The sequence below is a fragment of the Pseudonaja textilis genome, chromosome 8 (genome assembly GCF_049901715.1).
Source record: "Pseudonaja textilis isolate UNSWEBS1 chromosome 8, rPseTex1.2, whole genome shotgun sequence".
Taxonomy (NCBI): Eukaryota; Metazoa; Chordata; class Lepidosauria; order Squamata; family Elapidae; genus Pseudonaja; species Pseudonaja textilis.
The window spans coordinates 13,317,238-13,338,612 of NC_141997.1; the positions used below are offsets into that span (position 1 = coordinate 13,317,238).

At 38.6% G+C, this 21,375-nt stretch overlaps 1 protein-coding gene across 1 annotated transcript in view; it reads right to left on the bottom strand.

Moving 5' to 3' along the window:
• Positions 1–2,293: 2,293 nt before the first annotated feature.
• STS (steroid sulfatase) overlaps positions 2,294–21,375 on the bottom strand; it is a 241,759-nt gene continuing 222,677 nt past the window's right edge. The window contains exon 10 of the mRNA XM_087938374.1: positions 2,294–2,442. Coding sequence (XP_087794500.1) covers positions 2,354–2,442 — 89 coding nt within the window. The 3' untranslated portion in view covers positions 2,294–2,353. The remainder of the gene's footprint in view (positions 2,443–21,375) is intronic.

A 21,375-nucleotide genomic window follows, 5' to 3' on the forward strand; every position in this document is an offset into this window, starting at 1 on the left:
GGTTCACCTGAATGGGCCCGAACCGGTAGAATCCCATCTCTTGGACTACACTCAGTTTCAGTATAGGAAACAGCTGAAAAATAAAACAGGATGAGCAAGCATTAAGGTATAATGGCTAATTTATTGGACTGACACCAGAGAAATTTATTCCATCTGCAGCCACAGTGGCTTACTTGGTGACTTTCAGTGCAATCTACCTCACAGAGTTGTGAAAAAATATGGGAGGATGAAAAACTATGTATGTGGCAGGGACACATAAAGCAATAAAAACAAGTAAGCCTTTTTCATGCATCTTAAAGTTGTTGCTTCTTTAAAAGTCACTTGTTGAGTCAATTCCTTGCTGCTGGGGTGAGGGTGAGAGGAAGTGAGGGATTTCAAGACTGGCAGGGAAACTGTCACAGAACATTCAAAATGACCATGATGAGACTGTAGCAGCAATCTGAAGCAGTTACAATTTTCCCCAAATTTCATTTTCCCAGGAGTCATTTATTTATTTTTTTATTATTAAATTTTTGTACTGCCTATTTCCCCTATAAAGTGACTCTGAGTGGCATTTGGGATGCATTCTGTAAATTACCCCTTTTGAGGTACCTTGATTCAAAAATTGATGCATCATTTTTCCAAGTTAAAGGTCACGACAATGAGAGTTTTAGAACTATACAGATATAGATTTTAGATGCTATCACCTTTAAAGCCATTTATGGCACAGAACCTAATTTTTTATAAGACCATCTATTGTTCATAGATTCTCCAAAACAGATAGAATTAAGTAATGTGGGCACTGTTGCTTTTTCAAGATCATTAGAGTTTTCTATTTATGTTTATTGTTTTTTTTTAGTATACACTATCCAGAGTCATTATAGAATTTGGTGGCCTTATAATTTTAATTCATTAATTAGGCTTAGAATTTCTTACTCTGTTTTCACATTAATCATAAAGTGTTAAAAAACACTGAGAATGCCATATACATATAGTAGTTTATCATGTAGCAAAGTAAAATCTATTCTATCATAAACATAGTCCTTGGATAAAGAATGGAATGGAATGGAATGGAATGGAATGGAATGGAATGGAATGGAATAGAATAGAATAGAATGGAATGGAATGGAATGGAATGGAATAGAATAGAATAGAATAGAAAATTTAGAATAGAAAATATAATAGAAAATTATATTGAAGGAGAATATTCCCCATTATCTGGTTTTTGACTGGAGACCACATGTGCTTGAGTGAGCAGGAAAGAATACAAGGTTCTCGTTATATAAGGATATAAACAACCTTTATATAATTGTATAATAAATATTGACAAGTTATTTATTTATTTATTTCATTTCTATATCCATCCATATCAATGAGTGACTATGGAAGTGTAGTGTACATCATAAAAGCATTCAACAAGTAAGCAGACAGACAGACAGACAGACAGACAGACAGAGATAGAGACAGAGACAGAGACAGAGACAGAGACAGAGACAGAGACAGATATATAAACTACATATGCCAAAAAAACAATATGGATATGACTATGAAGTTATAGGCTTTCATCATTTTCTGCTTTGTGCTTGTTTTCTGCTGTTCTTGATTAGGGTATTTATTCAAATAGAAAACAATACTCTAATTAAGAAACTATCAAGAGAAAAAGCATGGTCCCACCAACTGGCAGGACAAGCAGGGAGTAAACTTCACACTGACTCATATTTATATTACTTAGTGGGGTATTGAAACATCTGCAAACAACCCACAAAGATCAGGCAGCACCTAGGACTTCACAATAACTAGTAACTATGTATGATCTGTTCTTTCATTATATTATTAGTATTTTAAAAGCTTATTAGTTTTGCAGTGTGTTTTGAAGAATCTCATTGGGATTATAAAAATACAGGTTGCCTAGCATCTCTTTGGCTATATAACATGGGTATAAAGGCAACTTTATTGAGTCACACCAGTTGTGCTTTCTGTGTGAACCTACAAATGAGTAGGAAAAACACAAATGAAAAGGATCTGTTTATATTTTACATTACATATTTTGCCTTTGATTAAATATCTTTTTCCTTATTTTTCTAATTAACAATGATGGTTTCATAGTTACACTGTAACATATTTTATCACTGCATTTTAAAAAATAATCTCATAAACTTTTGTATGAAAAAATATGAGAGAACCACAAAAGAGAGGAGATAGCTGTGAACAATTTAAATCTGCATTAAAAATGCTTTGTGATGAGCCATCTATGAACAGCACCGACGACAATGGTTATTTTAATTTATCTGTACCAGAAAATGGAGTTGTTTATGGCCTTCCGCTCCTGGTTTACACTCCTTTTGCTGCTTTTGAGATTGCTTGAATGAGATGATTAAACAACTTCATACTGCCGATAACAAGATGAGTTACACTGCTGCATCACAGCCATCATGAAAAAAAAAATGTTTCTGTCATTTTGCTCTGGAAGACATAATAAAAAGTGGGGAATGCTGACATTTGTACTAAAACTGGCTTCCTTAATTAAGATGATAATAATAATAATAATAATAATAATAATAATAATAATAATAATAATAATAATAATAATAATAATACCTAGGATACTAGCAGCAACCTGTATCAACCATCAGTGCCAATTAATATTTGCGATACATTTTTAAATGTTCAGTTGACTGAGTTCAACTTTAATGAATATTAAAAGTGGTCGAAAATGAGCATGCAAAACTCCTGTGGGACTTCCAAATACAGACTGATAAAGTTTTGGAACACAATACCCCGGATATCACAATTGTAGAGAAGAAAAAAGTGTGAACCGTCGACATTGCCATACCTGGTGACAACAGAATCGAAGAGAAACTACTTGAAAAAATAACCAGATATCAGGACTTGAAAATCAAACTTCTGAGACTCTGGCATAAACCGGTGCAGGTGGTTCCAGTGATACTCAGCACACTGGGTGCTGTGCCTAAAGACCTCAGCAAGCACTTAAAAACAATTGGCGCTGACAAGATCACCAGTGGTCAGCTGCAGAAGGCCATCTTACTGGGATCTGCTCACATAATCCGCCAATACATCATGCAGTCCTAAATGCTTGGGAAGTGTTCGACTAGTGATTTGTAATATGAAACCCAGCATAGTTATCTCATTTGCTGTGTACACTGTCATTTTTTGTGTCTAACAACAACAACAACAATAATAAGGCTGCCTTGATATAACTTCCAGAAGCTGGCACAGAAAATGAAGGCTAAGCAATAAAGGCTGTGTTTCAGTATATTTGGGTGCCTCTGTTGATTTACTAGGTACATTAGTTACCAGTTAGTTTTTCAGTGCAGTTCAAGATCCTGGTTGTCCACTTTAAAGTCCTGTAGCTTTATGCCTCCAAAACTGGTTATTTGAAACACTACCTCCTCCTTTTTTTTGTCTATTAAACTGATCCAATGGGGTCAACTTCTTCAAAGTTCTCTTCTTATAGAACTATAGAGAAGACTCTGGAGGTGTCCACCCAGTGGTGGGATTCAAATTTTTTTATTACTGGTTCTGTAGGCATGGCTTGGTGGGCATGGCTATATGGTTATGTGACTGGGTGGGTGAGGCTATGTGGTTATGTGACTGAGTGGGTCAAAAAAGAGAAACTCACTTTAACAATGGAGCAGGGGATGGACTAGAATCTCCAAGGTCCATTCTAGACCTGGATTGCTGTGCTGTTTCAAAGCATCCTCTGAAGCTGCGTCTAGTGCCAGGGTTGTGGTCCTTCCTTCCTCTCCTTTTTCTCTCCCTCTCTCCCTCCCTCCCTCCATCTATCCATCTGTCCATCCATCCATCCATCCATCCATATCTCATTCACTTTCCCTTCCCTTCCCTCTTTCTCCTTTCCTTTCCTTCCCTCCCTCCCTCCCCTCCCTCCCTCCCTCCCTCCCTCCCTCCCTCCCTTCCTTCCTTCCTTCCTTCCTTCCTTCCTTCCTTCCTTCCTTCCTTCCTTCCTTCCTTCCTTCCTTCCTCCCTTCCCTCTTTCTTTCTTTCTTTCTTTCTTTCTTTCTTTCTTTCTTTCTTTCTTTCTTTCTTTCTTTCTTTCTTTCTTTCTTTTTTTGCCACACCCCCCATGCCCCATTTTGAGCTTAGCAAGCCTCCCTGGAGCCTCCTGGGACCCAAAATGGGGCACAGAGGGCACTGCATCCCCCCATGCCCTGTTTTGGGCCTAGGAAGGCTTCCCTGCACTTACCTGGGAGCCAGAACCAGGTGTGTGGGGACTCCTGGGTGGGATGGGGTGGGGTGGGGTGGGTGGAACCAGCTGGTCTTCAGAACTACCGGTTTGCCGAACTGGATGGAAAATTAACATCTGGTTCACTTGAACTGGCCAGAACCAGCTGAATCCCACCCCTGTTGTCACCCTCATTTTTATGAATTCCCTAAACTGGGAATTCAGTCAGCCTGTTCAAGAAGACATAGGCTTTGAGAAAGCTTTGAAGATTTATCTGTTCTATTTTGCAGAAAAGAATAATCGTCTTTGAACCAAAATTGAGATTACTAGTCATTTTATATTTGTTGGTGGATTCTGTTTTGATTTTTTTCATGTTTATATTGCAATAGCCATTTATTGGGATATTTTTGTATTGTTAGTGGTATAGAGTCTGTGGTTTGGATATGGGGTTTTTCCCCTTATTCTTACCCAGTTCCAATCTGGATTTTATTGTAAGCCCAGAGAGCGCTTAGGTGAGAAGGATGAATAAATAAAATGATAAATATATTACTACATTGTAAAGAAGAAAAGAAAGAAAATGCAAAAACAATCAGATGAATAAACTGCATGTGGGTGTAGTCTGTCCAATACAGTCCTCAGGCGCTTGCCCATCAGGAGCTCAGCTGGGGACTTATTGGTGACTGAACAAGGAGTTGAGTGCTGGCTCATCAGGAACCGCGAGTTTGTGGTGCCAGTCATCTTTGTTGAACCTTGCCAGGGCTTCTTTAGTGGTCCTGACGGCCCTTTCAGCCAGCCCGTTACTGGCAGGGTGAAATGGGGCTGTGAAAATGTGGCGGATACCCAGGTTGGCAGTGAAGCGGCTGAACTCAGTCGATGCGAACTGTGGGCCATTATCGGAGACGATGGAGTCGGGTAACCCGTGCGTAACGAACAGGCGTGTCAATACGTTGGTGATTGCTAGTGTGGTGGTCGTGGATAGCTGTGCTACGTCAATCCACTTGGAATAAGCGTCACGACCACCAGGAACATCTTCCCATGCAGAGGGCCCGCTAGGTCGATGTGGATTCTAGACCAAGGAGCGCTGGCATTTTCCCATCTAGCAGGGGTGGCAATGGGGGAGCAGGACGGGATTCCTGGCAAATGTTGCAGGAACTTACCCAATTGACAATGTCCTCGTCTAGACCCGGCCACCACACGTAGCTGCGTGCTAACGCTTCATTCTCACGATGCCAGGATGTCCCCGCGTGCAACGCTTCCAGAATTCAGGTACGCAGTGAGGCCGGGATGACCACTCGAGTGCCCCATAGTAGACAGCCCTGCAGACTTGACAATTCCTGCATGCGAGTCTTAAATGGTGTGAATTTGTTATCAACATTGCCACCCGGCCACCCCCTCCTCACCCAGTCGAGCACCTGGGCGAGTGTTCGGTCTGTGTTGGTTTTAGCAGCAATGTCCATGGCCGTGATGGGTAGGTCCAACTGGGTGATTTCGAAAATAGCGTGGACAGGAGCAGGGTCTTCAGCCGGGCCGGCAAGGGCAGCGACTGAGGGTGTCAGCGTGGGACAGTGTTTTGCCCGGGCGGTGTACCAGTCTGTAGGAGTAGGCTGCTAGGAAGAGAGTCCACCTTGTCATCCTAGGGGAGAGGACTTGAGGGGTCTGCTTGTCCCGGCTAGGAGACCCAGGAGGGTTTGTGGTCAGTGACCAGCTCGAAAAAATGGCCGAAAAGGAATTCGTGAAATTTTTCACGGCTGCAACAGCTGCTAGGGCTTCCTTATCAATCTGGCTATAATTGCGCTCCGTGGTAGAGAGCGTTCTTGAGAAAAAGCGATGGGAGCTTCGGCGCCATTGGGAAGCCTGTGACTTAGTACCGCCCGATTCCAAAAGGGGAAGCGTCAGCTGCCAGTACTAAAGGGAGGCTAGGGTCGGGTGAATAAGTACCGCCTCTGACGTGATTAGTGATTTGACGGCGTTAAAGGCATGGTCTTCTTGTCCCCCAGTGCCATGGTGACTTTTTATCCAGTAATCTGTGTAGGGGTTCAGCTACTGATGCTTTATGGGGCAAAAAGGATGCGTAAAAAGTTCAATAGCCCCAAGAACGCCTGCAGTTCTGTTTTGGAGGTTGGAGTGGGTGCCTCGTGGATTGCCTTAACCTTGGACTCCAGGGGATGAATGCCAGAGGCGTCAATTTTATAACCCAGAAAGTCCACCTGTCTAGTGGCAATGGTACATTTTTCTTTTTCAACTTGAGGCCATGCTGTCTGAACCTCTCTAACACAGCTCGAACTCTTTGGAAGAGTTGGGGTCTGTCCCTGGCCGAGACTAAGATGTCGCCAAGTAGGGTACTACACCAGGAGGCCCTGCAAAATCCGCTCCATGAGGGATTGAAAAATACCCGGGGCCACACTTACGCCAAATTGGAGACGCTTGCATCGGAAGGCACCCCTGTGAGTGACAATGGTCTGGAGTTCCACTGTTTGGTTATCTACAGGGAACTGCTGATATGCTTGAGACATGTCCAATTTAGCAAAAATGGTGCCTGGTTCGAATGTGTGTAATAAGTGTTGGATGACGGGCACAGGATAAGCGCTAACTTGCAGAAATTTATTGATTGTCATCTTGTAGTCCGAGCAAATTCTCAGGCTACCGTCTTTTTTGAGGGGTGTGACAATGGGCGTCTCCCACTTGGCGAAATCTGTTGGCTCAATGACCCCTTGTTTTAATAGTTTATCCAATTCTGCATCTAGTTTTGGCCGAATAGCGAATGGGACCCTACGCGGTTTAGTCTGATTGGGACTGCTTGGGGTCAACCGAGAATGAGATGGGGTACCATTATAACACCCCAGCTCTTCGCTGAATACGTCTGAGTAATCAGCGAATAAGGAGTCAGTGTCTGAGGTTGAGACAGCATGGACTCCTGTTAGCCCTAGGCCGAGATGGGGAAACCAATCGAGCCCCAATAAGGTGGGTAGATTGCCGTTAACTACCACTAGAGGTAGGTGGCCTTTAAAAGCTTTAAAACTGACAAGGAACTTGCCTCTGCCAATTACAGGAATGGTCTTCCCCTGGTAGTCCTTCAGGCCAAACTGGCATCTCTGGAGCCGGCTAGTGGATAGGCTTGGTTGGAGCCTCTTAAGGGTGTTCCACGAGATAATTGAGAGCGCTGACCCTGTGTCAACCTCCATGCGGCACGGTTTACCTTCTAGGGAAACGGAGAGAGAAATTTTACTAACAGTGTGGCACGTGTGTTTGGCAAGGTGGTGCGTGCGACAGTTCAGTACTTGCCTCTGTGGTCCCGAGTGCGAGGGAGGGTGCCTTTGTGCTGCGCTTTGGGGGCTTGGCAGACTCTCGCGATGTGTCCCCTTTTATGGCAGTTATTGCAGGTGGCTCCTTTAAACTTGCAGGTGGCCCTCTGATGAGATCCCCATAGGCTAGGCACAGGGTGATGTGCTTGGGAGGACCGCTGTTTTCTTGTCTGGCTCCTACCTGCGGCCATCTGTCATTGGATAGGCGGTGGACTTCGTTTTCATCACTTATGGGTTCCTCTGCTACCACCTCCTCGGAGTGGACTGGGAGTGATGTCAGCTTGGCGCTAGGGCCCTGGATTTGGTGGCTGATGTTGTTGCCAACTCGGCTGCCAAGGCTTCCTCGACTGCTTGTGCGAGGTTGAGGTCTTTCTTTGCGAGAAGTCGCCTTTGCAGGTGGAGGTCCTTGACCCCGCAGACTAACTGATCGAGGAGCATGTCCTCCAGGTAGGTTCCAAACCCACAATGCAGTGCTGCTGTTCTGAGAGCGGCCATATATTGATTAATGGTCTCCTTGCTCGATTGCTTCCTCATACGGAAGGTGAATCTTCTGGCAATCTGTGAGGGCCTGGGGGAATAGTGGTTAGTGAGAATTTCAAGTAACTCTGACCACGGAACGTTTTCAACTCACGAGGGCCACGGCGCTGCTGCCGTATCGTAGACGGTGGCCCCGCAGTAGATTAGGAAATACGATTTTTCCGATGCTCCCCGCATCCGCCAGGCCAACTGCATCGATATAATGATTGAAGCGGTTCTTATACGATTCCCACTTCTCCTCGTCTGGTTTAAACGCCGGGAAGACTGGATTGGAACTCATGGTGCTGGAACCGGTTGAATAACCTGAGGAAAAAATCTCTCTGGGGCAGCAGACAATGTTTTAGAGCCCGTGGTGGGCAAGTGATTTCAGCTCGGGAGAGGCTGTTTTAAATCCTCTCTTTCTCTCTGGGTTAACCACGTTAGACTGTTAGCCGTTGATGGCGTTTGGGTTCGCGCCTGAGTGGGCGTCAGTGACTGGCTACAGTGCTGTGCTGTACCTTTATGGTTTGAAATTCAAATGACAACCGTTTGAATTTCGCGCCTGATACAGAAGCGGCTGCGGCTCGCAGCGCTTCACTTTCCCTGTAGCTGGGCTAACAAGCGGCTACAGACGCAGCTAACTTTCGATTCTGACCGCTCTCTCTGGCTGCGGATCAGCGTTTGCTCTTTTTGTTTGCTCTTTTTGTTGGCTGACCGCTCTCTCTGGCTGCGGATCAGCGTTCTCATCGCCGGCCGATCGCTCTCTCTGGGCTGCGGATCGGCGGCTAGTGACTCAGCGGTTGCATGGTGCTACTGGTAGCCATCCCATCCTCGTCGCCAGTGTTAAGTTTGAGCAATGAGAGGCTGAACCAGAGCATGAGTGCAACAATACTTTATTAAATAATAAAGGGCTGACTGTGCTTGCCAAGCCTGGAACTGGCTCGCAGCAATCAGCGACTGGTTGGACCCGCAGCCTGCTTTTATAGCTGGCTGCTGGGGAGAACCAACCAATGAGGAAAGGGGAAGAACGCCCACTCAAAGTGAGTGGACCTGAGTGAGAACTCCTGGAGTTCTCAGGACATAACAGCCAGGGTTGTGGTCCTTCCTTCCTCTCCTTTTTCTCTCCCTCTCTCCCTCCCTCCCTCCATCTATCCATCTGTCCATCCATCCATCCATCCATATCTCATTCACTTTCCCTTCCCTTCCCTCTTTCTCCTTTCCCTTTCCTTCCCTCCCTCCCTCCCCCCTCCCTCCCTCCCTCCCTCCCTCCCTCCCTCCCTTCCTTCCTTCCTTCCTTCCTTCCTTCCTTCCTTCCTTCCTTCCTTCCTTTCCTCCTTCTTTCTTTCTTTCTTTCTTTCTTTCTTTCTTTCTTTCTTTCTTTCTTTCTTTCTTTCTTTCTTTCTTTCTTTTTTTGCCACACCCCCATGCCCCATTTTGAGCTTAGCAAGCCTCCCTGGAGCCTCCTGGGACCCAAAATGGGGCACAGAGGGCACTGCATCCCCCCATGCCCTGTTTTGGGCCTAGGAAGGCTTCCCTGCACTTACCTGGGAGCCAGAACCAGGTGTGTGGGGACTCCTGGGAGGGATGGGGTGGGGTGGGGTGGGTGGAACCAGCTGGTCTTCAGAACTACCGGTTTGCCGAACTGGATGGAAAATTAACATCTGGTTCACTTGAACTGGCCAGAACCAGCTGAATCCCACCCCTGTTGTCACCCTCATTTTTATGAATTCCCTAAACTGGGAATTCAGTCAGCCTGTTCAAGAAGACATAGGCTTTGAGAAAGCTTTGAAGATTTATCTGTTCTATTTTGCAGAAAAGAATAATGGTCTTTGAACCAAAATTGAGATTACTAGTCATTTTATATTTGTTGGTGGATTCTGTTTTGATTTTTTTCATGTTTATATTGCAATAGCCATTTATTGGGATATTTTTGTATTGTTAGTGGTATAGAGTCTGTGGTTTGGATATGGGGTTTTTTCCCCTTATTCTTACCCAGTTCCAATCTGGATTTTATTGTAAGCCCAGAGAGCGCTTAGGTGAGAAGGATGAATAAATAAAATGATAAATATATTACTACATTGTAAAAGAAGAAAAGAAAGAAAATGCAAAAACAATCAGATGAAAGAAGCAAGAAATACCCATTAAACTGCATGCAAGAAATCATTCGATCTAGTTTTTAAACAAATCATTACACCCTGACCACAAGAATTAATATTCATCCATCTCTACAATATATAGATACAGAGGCAGCTGATGAATAGAACATGAAAATATATTTATAACACAATATTGTAAATCTGGGATTGCAGTGATTTTGCACAATTGAAGCGTTCTTTCCTGTTGCCCCTTGTTTTCAATAAATCCATAATGCTTAATGATAAATCTCAAGATTTTGTAATATAGCACAAAAGTGACTTTAAACTGATTTGTTCTTTGTTACACCATAGTAACAAACTTGGATATGAGAGGTCCTTGGTGCTCTCTGAGCTTGCTTGCTTTCCTGCAAATGTTTCTTTCTTTTGCAAGAAAACAAGCAAGCTCAGATAGCACCAAGGACCCCTCATTTCAGCCCTACAAATATTCTTCTTTATTGGAACTTTCATATCAGATGAATAACATAACTCCCTAAACAAATTTATCCATACATACCCAATGATCCCGAGGAATAAATGATCCTGAGTAATTAGAGAGTCACAGTTATACCAATGTGGGGGGTGTTTATTTTGACTTAGCTTTGTTACAGCCAGGGGGATATTTAGTTGTAAAAGCACAGAAATTATCTCAGTATATAAAAAAGTAGAGAGAAACATTCTGAAATTAACAGCCAGATCTGAGAATAAAAATACCGTATCTTCAGGTGCATCAGTTCTACGTTCCCTCAATCATTTTTTTCTCTACAGCAAGGATGTCAAACTCGTGGCCCATGGGTGGGATATGTCAGGCACAGGCCATACCCATCCCAGTTCTGGTAAGGGAAGAAAACATTGTGAAACATCATGAGACAACCATGTAACACCTCGTGCTCTACAGGGATCACTTACTGTCCTAGTAGCTGCACGACTGGGTGAGAAGCATGAAAGATTATAGTTCAACCTCCTACCCCAGAAGACCCACTACATGTATGACTTTACTTCCTGATCTGGTAATGCCACTAAGTCTTTTCCAGAGAATTCTTCACCTAATATCTTTCCACTAACTTCAGTCTGTGATATAGATAAGGATCCCACTAACTCGTATAGGTACTTTTCATTCCTGCAGCATAAAAGATTAAAAATAGAAACTTTAGCCGTTCTTTGGGAGACAATCTCATGATAGATAAACAAAATCAAACTTAAAAGAAACCTTAAAAGAGGGGTGTCATCATGTGATGTACCACAACTTTTCCCCCTTCGCTAAATTGTGCATGGGCAGTTAAAATATATCTCAATCCATCTCCATTTCTATCTCTATTATGCAGTATATATTCTCAAATGTATACAAACTACGTATAATGCTCTTGTCAGAAAACAATATGGTGTCAATACAACTTTATTGTATTAATAACTTTAACTTTATTAATGATTTTAGAGGGGAAAGCTTTCAGGTTTTGCAAGAAACACATTATCCAAGAAACCAATATACTTGGTTTGAAATGGCACAGAAAATCCTACTTACACAAACAAAGACTTCTGAAATACATAGACAAAGTAAATTGAAACTTAATATCAAGTCAGATTAGAATAAGTACATAATTCAGAGAGAGAACTAGAATCCCAAAGCAGTCTCTCACCCGTTTCTTGGGGAATTCCAGAGATTTATCCAATTCATCTTTAGTAGCTTAGGCACAAAAATATTGCTATATGCCTTTTGATTTTAAAAATCTCTTGATTTTTAAAGAAAATAAAATGGTTTCTTGTCCAAAAGAAAAAATGGCTGGAACTTCTGCCTTTGCTTTACATGACAGAAATTTTGCTTCTTACTATGTTGACTCGGGCTGACATGACATAGTATATATACCCAATCTGATGCTGTCTGACATGAAACCTGCCTTTTACAACAGTTTTTACTTTAGTTTTAAACATTAAAATAAATGTAATATGATGGGAAAATGTAGAATCAATGTTTCTGGGGTGCCAAAACCAGTGTAACCATATATGGCAGCAAGGAACTAGATTTTCTTTTTACTAGCTGTTTATTATTATCCAGTAGCCATCCAGGTTTCTACAGTCCATAGATAAAGCTCAGGAAGACATATCAAAAGGATTGCTATAATTATGTACAAAATAAGATGTTATAAACGAATGAAAATGTAAATAAATCAGATTCCAGTAGAGAAAAAGGAGATGTCTTCTTTCCATTGAGATGAAATTATAAAACATTTCCATATTAGAAATAAAGAGAGATGTATATATATGTACGTTAGACCAGGATAAGATTGGGATAGATATTACTTTCAATTCCTCAATATTTCCCCCATTTTTATATCACAGTGGCAAGTTTTGAGAGCTAGTAGCAGGCAGAATTATTCATCTGTTCTTTGTTCCAGAAGTCAGTTAGAAATTATGCTCCTAGAAAAGAAAAATCAGATCTGACAATTGGTAGCACAGTAAAAGCTCTTAAGCTTTTCTCTATCATTGTATTATTGTCCCTCTAGAAAAAAAGGAAAAAAATTGCTCTGATCACTCAATTTAATTTTGCTATTTATGAGTAAAATAGAAAAACTGGAAGGTTCACCTGTTCTGACATTCATTGTTCTTCCTGGTGCTTTCTCCTCGGTTTTTAGAGCAATCTGAGAAAGGCTAGGATTGGACCTCAGAATAAGCATAACAACATTCAATCCCACTTTCTCCACTTCATTACCTAACAGACAGAAGAAACTTCTCCAAAGAGATAAGGTCAGGGCATGACTTATTTATGTTCCCACTTAAAGAGCTAACAATTAATTTAGAGATTGATAATGGTTTGTATCACAAAGCACTGGAATACATTTAATAAATTTTTAAGAAATGAGCAGAATGTAAAAATATTCTATGTCACATTTACTAATTTACAGCTTTGAAGATGCATTATTAAACCTGAAAACATGCACAATTATCAGGGAATTCTAGAAGCTGTAAACCCAGACCATATGCAGGACATCAGTTTATGGAAAACTACTTTCCATGAAGACCAGAAATTAAAAGCAAATGCAATAATGCTAAGTTAATTTTTATACAGTTCTTTATAAATAAATGGAGTTATATATTAAATGCTGTCAGAAAACAGCTAACATGTAATGATTATTTTAATAACCAGATATATTTTAATAACCAGATGTAAAGAATGAATCACTATTCAGAATTACAGCACAAGCTTTGGAAATTTTCTTTGCTAAATCAGTTCATTGGTTTTTCTAGCATTTAACTAAGCCTATCACAGCCTAGGGCTAAAAGCTCATCCTGAACAATGCAATTTATCATGATGTAATTTGTTAGTCAGAATTAATGATTCAGACTCAGCATTGGATGTATTCTTTACTTATGACTAAAACAATATTTGAGAATAAATTGGATGTATATATGAATGAACCATCAGAACAAACTATTATAGAATGACATTTTATATTATTGGCATAATCATAGAAGTTATAAAACTATAAAAGCTATAAAACTGGTGAGGGTCTCTCAAAGTTTTCAGATTAAAAAGTGATGAATTGTCACCTATTGGTTAGACCAGATGAGGAAATCAATTGCACACAAAAGCTAAACCTATGTTATTAAGACTGGGTATAATAATGGAATCTTGCAGTCTAATTATATTGTGCCTCCTCTGCTACTTACGGTATAGTTCCATGAATTAAGGAGCTCTCTGTCTTAATCCAGCATATTAAAAAGCAGAGACATCAGAGGCAAAGCAGAGACTATACACAAAAATGTGTATAGTCAACACTATGGTTTTCCCAGTTGCAATGTATGGCTGTGAAAGTTGAACCATAAGGAAGGCTGGGTGCCAAAGAATTGAGGCCTTTGAACTTTGAACTTTGACTAGGAGGTGTGCATAAGTGCACCAACGTGCCTACCGTCCCTGTCCTATTGTTTCTTTTATTTTTCTTATATGTATCCATGTATTCATAACTATGTTTTTACTTATATCTATTATCTTGTAAGCAATTGACAAACCAAATAAAAAATAAAAATAAAAAATCTATGGTGCTGGAGTCTCCTGCAAGTCTCTTGGACTGCAAGGTGATCAAACTGGTCAGTCCTGGAGGAGATCAACCTGGACTGCTCTTTAGAAGGCCAGATCCTGAAGATGAAACTCAAATACTTTGGCCACTTAATAAGAAGAGCCTAATGCTGGGAATGATTGAGGGCAAAAGAAGAAGAAGGGGATGGCAGAGAATGAGGTGACTGGATGGAGTCACTGAAGCAGTCGGCATGAGCTTAAATGGACTCCAGAGGATAGTAGAGGACAGGAAGGCCTGGAGGAATGTTGTCCATGGGATCACGATGGGTGGACACAACTTTGCAACTAACAACAACAACTGTCTTATCCATATTATCTATTTGTTGTAAATTTAAAATATTTTTCACCACTCGTCATCTTAGCAACAGATCCTGCATACTGTATCTCTCTTTACTGTAATCTTCCTTACTATCTACATAAATTCAGCAAGACTCTTGTCAGTTTGGCAGTCTACCTGGAAGTTTACTCCATGTTTTGTTGATGCTTGGATTGCAAAACCTTAAGCATTATTTTTCAAGCATATGAGTAAATGCAATTGCTCAATAGTTTGCACATTCTTTATTCTGTCCCTTTTAGCACTGGAATATAAATTTATCTTTTCCAGCCTATTGGCCACTCCAGCCTATTTTTCACAGCAGCTTATGAAGTGCACGAAGCACTTCAACTGTACCAACTTGTACAGTTTTAAATGGTTCTGCTGGTACATCACTGACTGCTTAACCTTTGTATAATTCTGGCTTTAGTTCAATGATCAAACTTTCATACATATCACTTTTGGTACTGATGCATGGAAACAACATTCTGAGATATATTTGGTTATGATTAATCTCTAGGTTCCTTCTCAGTGCACTAAAGGAAGTTCCTGTGCCCCCATGTCCTTCATCAGTGGGCTCTAGAATGGTCACAATAACCAAGTAATTCAGAGCTATACCCAGGCAAATATTTAGGATAACTGAAACAAGTGGCCCTGATTCTCCTTACCTATGTACCATTGTTTAGTTCTCAGAAACTCCTAAAACCATGGCCATGAGATTAAATCTGTCATTTTATCATCTGTTCCACTAGGTCAAAGAGAGACAAGCTTTTATTAGGCTTCAGGGAAAAGAGAAATGGAGAACAGTCATTTTTATATGGCTTGCTGGTTCTTCTCTCCCCAGAAGGTAGACAGTTTCTCATTATTTAATAGGGCTGTGTGAGGCAGCTAGCTGCAATTCAGCTACTGTAGGTGAGCCCTTTGAAGTAACAAGCTCCACTGCCATTTCTTTTTATTTATTGCTTTTAAAATAATAACAAAAAGGAGAAAGAATAAAAAACAAAGATAACTATAACATACATTGCCAAAAAAATAAAAAGTGAAAATTGCTATACCATTTTAACAGTTAATAGTTGCAATTCTATATATATTTATCTAATGCAAATATACTCACCTCCATATATATTTCTACTAAATTCTCATAACTATCATTTTTTTACCTGCTGTTTTTGTATAAACAAGTCCCACATTTCCTTATACTTGTCCATATAAAGTCTCTATCTATAGGCATTCTGCTCATGGGTGCAGTATTAGTCTTAGCAGTATTTAGTATTTTAGTCTTTGGCCATAGTAAGGGCACAAAAAATCCATTTATGTTATCCAGTGGTCAAATTCCATTTATTAGTTATGTACTTCAAGGAAATATTATTTTTAGAAGATAATATCCTTTTGAACTACATACAGTCATATTTGTATAACCCATTACTTTCTCCTAAATCATAATAAGTATATAACATTTTAAAAAATATGTGTTTAAAGAAACATTAAAGAAGCAACTATCTCAGAGTTGTTGTGGGGAAAATAGTTGGAGGAAAGAATGTTAGTATCTTTGTTGCCTTCAGTTAATTATAAAATAATAAATATGGGATAAAAATCTAGTAATAATTATCCTTATTACCTCATCCACAGAATTATTTTAGACAGTTCATATGAATTTCAAAAATGTTATTTATTGCATATATTTTAAGCTGAAGTCAGTTTACACTCTGGCTATAAAAGTTAAAATAGTCTTCCATTATATAGGTAGTTTAGCAACCTCTAATTTTTTATTGCACTCATTTCTTAGCATCTGCATATCAATGGACTTATTGATAATAAATCATAACCATCTTCATCATCGTTTTAGCCATTGTCAATCCACTGCAGGAGGAAGACCTCTTGCACATGTTTCCAACCAATATGGTCCTGAGTTTTCTTTGACATTGGGCCCATATCACTTGCTGATGCCACTCCATCTTGCTTTAGGTCTCTTTTGTGGATGCTTTTTATCAAGTGGGATCCATTCTATGACTGCCTTGGACTATCTGCCACCAGTTCTTCTTGCTATGTGGCCAGCACATTTCTATTTCAAGCCTTGATGATATTGTATAGTTATGCTCGTTCTCTAATCCATATGCAGGTCTTTCCATGACTCTTGTCTTGTAATGTCAAGCATGTATCTTTCCATGACTCTTTGCACCAGTCTTAGCTTTTTTATCGATTGTGAGGTTAGTGTCCAAGTTTCACTGGCATATGTTAGAGCAGGTAGCACACTGACCAACAACTTCTCTCTTTAAGCATAGGGGGAAGTTGTTTTTGAAAATTATGTTTAGCTTGTCAGATGCCTGCCAATCACATTTAACATGCCATTCAATTTCCTTTATGATATCATCTTCCACTGAGATCCATTGGCTACAGTATATTTAGTGGTCCACTACATCTAGTTCTAGTTCCTCAGTAAAAAAAAATTCTTTATTTGATGAATTCATTAAACGTAACCTGGCTCTTTTTCAGATTTATTTTTAAGCCAAATTGTTCTCCTACTTTGTGAAGGGCTTATATGTGTCTTTGTTGCTCTTCTGGGCCTTGGGAGAAGAGAACAACATCATCTGCAAATCTTAAATGATTTATAGGTGCCATTAAATTTTATTCCATCTTTTGCCCAGTCTAGTTTGTGAAATACTTTTTCAAGGCAGGCTGGGAAAAAAATAGGTGATATTATATTGCTTTTTTGTACATTTCATTCTATGTTGATTTCCACTTTAAGATAATTATAGCAAATTGTCACCATTGTTTTTTCATATATTGATTGTAGTTAAGTTTATGTAATCAGTGTCTATGCTTTGGTTGAGTGATGGATTAATTATTGCTTGCTGGAATATTGAGTCAAACGCCTTTTCGTAGTTAATAAAAGCCATGCACAGAGGCATGATGTACTCATTGTGCCTTTCAATGACTTGCTGAACAACCTGGATGTGATCCATTGTGCTGTAGTCACTGAATACTGCTGCTCCTTTGCCTCTGCATCATTTAATGTTCTCAACATTCCTTTTGCTATTATCTTGGTAAAAACCAGTAGATATTTATTATCATTTAAGTTTTCAACAAGATGATAATAAATACCTATGGAAATTAATAGTACAGTTTTTAGTTTTAAAAAGCTTAACAAACTGTTTTAATATCTGAGGTGTCTCAGAAGCTGAAAATGTTGCTGGTTGAAACAAGTTGTTAACAAATATTGAATTTGTAACTATAGTATTGGTTATATTTATCTCTTAACTTATGTTAAAATTCATTTTCATTATCTATCAATTGGCTCAAAGTCAATTGTCACTTTTATTATATTACCATATTCTCCCCAATTTTTAAAGTTGGGTTTCCCTATAAAGTCAATTTATCATATGAAGAATGTTTAAATTTATTTCATTAGATATTATATTTTATAACTTTGACACAATTATTTCGAGAGATAATAGAGTTTTAATGTACTTAGATCCCAATAGTGCCCATCAAAGCAAAGGTGCTATATGTGTACACCCAAAGTTGCCCATATCAGAATATTAACATCAATTGTTGCTCTCCAGTATTTAATATTTGAAAGTAGGTAAGCATTATGATAGGCGTAAGCTTAAATGGACTCCAGGAGATGGTAGAGGACAGGCAAGTCTGGAGAAACATTGTCCGTGGGGTTGCAATGGGTCGGACGTGACTTTGCAATTAACAACACCAACAAAAGCATAATGATGTAGCTCCAGATTTGGAAAACTGAATACTCCCACATTAACTGGTAATTGCATTTTCTGTAAAGATATTCTCAGAATTTAAGAATCCGATAAATATTTTCTAGTTTAAAGTTTTTTTTATAAAAAAAATTATGGTTATAAGAACTGGAATTTCTCTCAGAATATAAATTAAGCAGGGAACAACATTCATTTTAAGAATGTTTATTCTGCCCCAAAGTGTAAGGTTTAATGACCATCTATTGATATCTGAAGAAACCTCTCTCTGTATTTTATTTATATTACATACCAATACTACTTACTGAGTTATATATTTTGGTATACACATACCTAAATATTTAATGGATTTGGTACAAATACAGAAATATTTCTTAAATGACATCAATTCCAATTTGGGCTAGTTAACAGAATATCCTGCTATTTTACTAAAGGCATCTGTCATTTGCATCAACACTGGAATAGTAATGTGAGGTTTATAAATAAGTTAAAGAAATGTTGTCTGAAAATAAAACCAATTTGCACTCAACAAAGTTATGTACTATTCTGTAGAGCTGTAGAGTATGTTGTCCAACAGAACAAGCCAAGGATGAAAGTGAACATTGTCTAATTCCTCTAAATAGTGGTAAAATAAGAGAAAACATGCCATTAACCTTTACTACTGTGAGAACTCATATAATATCTTGATCCATTTCATGAATTCCAAAGGGAATCTGAGCCTGATTAGGATATCAAACACATACTGTTTACATATATTGTCAAAAACTTTTTCAGAATCTAATGATAAAATTACAAATTGATCTTTATCTTTGTTTAAATCTGTTAGATCTACAACTAACCTAATTTCTACTGCTTACCTAGTTTTTATAAACCCACCTTGATCATTCCTAATAATGAATTATATCATTTGCTGCAATCTATTTGCTAACATTGCTGTTAATAAATTTGAATCAAAATTAATCAATGAGATTGCTTAATGATTAGTACACCGACTGTGATCTTTAGTGCTTTGGACAAAATTGTATAATAAGTTTGGTTAAATGCGGTTGATAAAATCCCGTATCAAGTATCTCATGATCATACAATTGACAAAGTTTTGGCATCTCTGTTGTAAACATGTTAACACGAACTCTGTATGTTCTGATATTATAGTAGTTAATCTTTCTTTCTTTCTTTCTTTCTTTCTTTCTTTCTTTCTTTCTTTCTTTCTTTCTTTCTTTCTTTCTTTCTTTCTTTCTTTCTTTCTTTCTTTCTTTCTTCCTTCCTTCCTTCCTTCCTTCCTTCCTTCCTTCCTTCCTTCCTTCCTTCCTTCCTTCCCATTTCTTAAATAAAATTATAGATGGTATCTATCTACCCGTGTCTATAAATGTTTCAGTTCATATTTCAAATGATTTTCCCTGTAATTTTAAATTTTTAATAACAAGAAGAGGCTTCTGTAATAAAATACAGAGTAGAAGTCTATCATGAACTAGAGGCACTCAAAGGACATGAATAAGACAAGATGAGGCATTTTTAAAAAAATTTTTTAAAAAATAAACTTTATTGATTACAAAACCAAAATATCAAACAAACACAACACACAGAAGAAGAAAAAAGAAAGAAATAGAAAAAAAGAAAATGATTAAAAAACTAACAATTCTCCTATCAACAGTCTATGGTTCCTTGTTTGTTATCAATATTGGTGATACATTTACAAATACATCTTATTGCGAATATATAATTATGATTTACATTTTACGTTACTTACGAATATATTTTCTATTTTTGTTCTATCCAATCATACCAGCATTCCCAGCTTCTATAATATTCTGATATTTCTTTTTCCTTAAGTGCTAAGGTTAACTTGTCCATCTCTGCACAGGCTGTTGTCTTCTGTATAACCATCTCCTCTGTTGGAATATCTGCTTGTTTCCAAAACTGTGCAAAGGTTATTCTGGCTGCAGTAAGAATATGCAGTATTAAATATTTAACATTTTTAGGAATTTGTCTATTAAATATCCCCAATAGGAAGAATTCTGGTTTTAATTCATTATGCTCCGCCGTTATTTCCTCTAATCATTTTTTTATTCTATGCCAGTATTTTTGAGCTTCAGTGCAGGACCACCACATATGAAAAAATGTTCCCTGTTTCTTTTTACATTTCCAGCAATTCGGATTCATGTTAGGTGACATTTTCGCTATTCTCAAGGGTGAGAGATGCCATCTATAAAACATTTTATAGGTATTTTCTTTATATGCTGCTAATCTTGTAATTTTATTATTCCTTGCCCAAACCTTTTCCCATTCTAATAATGTAATGCTACATCCTATGTTTCTGCTCCAAGCTATCATGTTGCCTTTGACTACTTTCTCTTCTAATTCTGACTCTAGTAAATAATTATAAAATTTAGTTATATATTTTTTTATCTGACCTAATAAAATTTTATCTATTTGTTGTGCCTTAGTATAAATTCCAAAAATTTTCTTGTCCTGGCTATATCTATTCTGAATTTGCAAGTAAGCCCACCGGTCTAGTTGTAGCCCTTGTTCTTGGAGATCTTGCCATGATTTTCAAGTTCCTTGTGCATCAAGAAGGTCTTTGTATTTTATCATTTTATTAAGATCTAAATTGTTTGGATGTATCATCGCCTCCATCGTTGAGATCCAAATTGGGATTTTTAAATAAGGTTGTTGTTTTTTTGTTCCAATTAGCCAATAAGGAATCTCTAATTATATGTCTGTGGAAATACTTCTGCTTAATTTTCCCAATGTCCCATAAAAATGCATGCCATCCCCTCTGTAAATCATGGCCTTCTAAAAATAAAATTCTTTTATTCGACAGATTTATCCACTCTTTCAACCAGAGTAAGGAGGCTGCACTATAATATAATTCCCAATTTGGGAGTGCCATACCTCCCCTGCTCTTCATACCTTGCATTGCCTTTAGGTTTATCCTCGGTTTTTTCCCTTGCCAGATAAATTTGGTGATTATCTTGTTAAGTTCCACGAAGTAATTTTGATGTATTTTTATTGGTATTGTTTGGAATAAGTAAATAAATTTGGGCAGAATATTCATTTTTTTTTTAAAACAATTTTATTGGTTTTTTTAAAAAACAAAAAAAAACAAAAAAAACATAAAAGCATCAGCTCTCTTCCGTACTTATA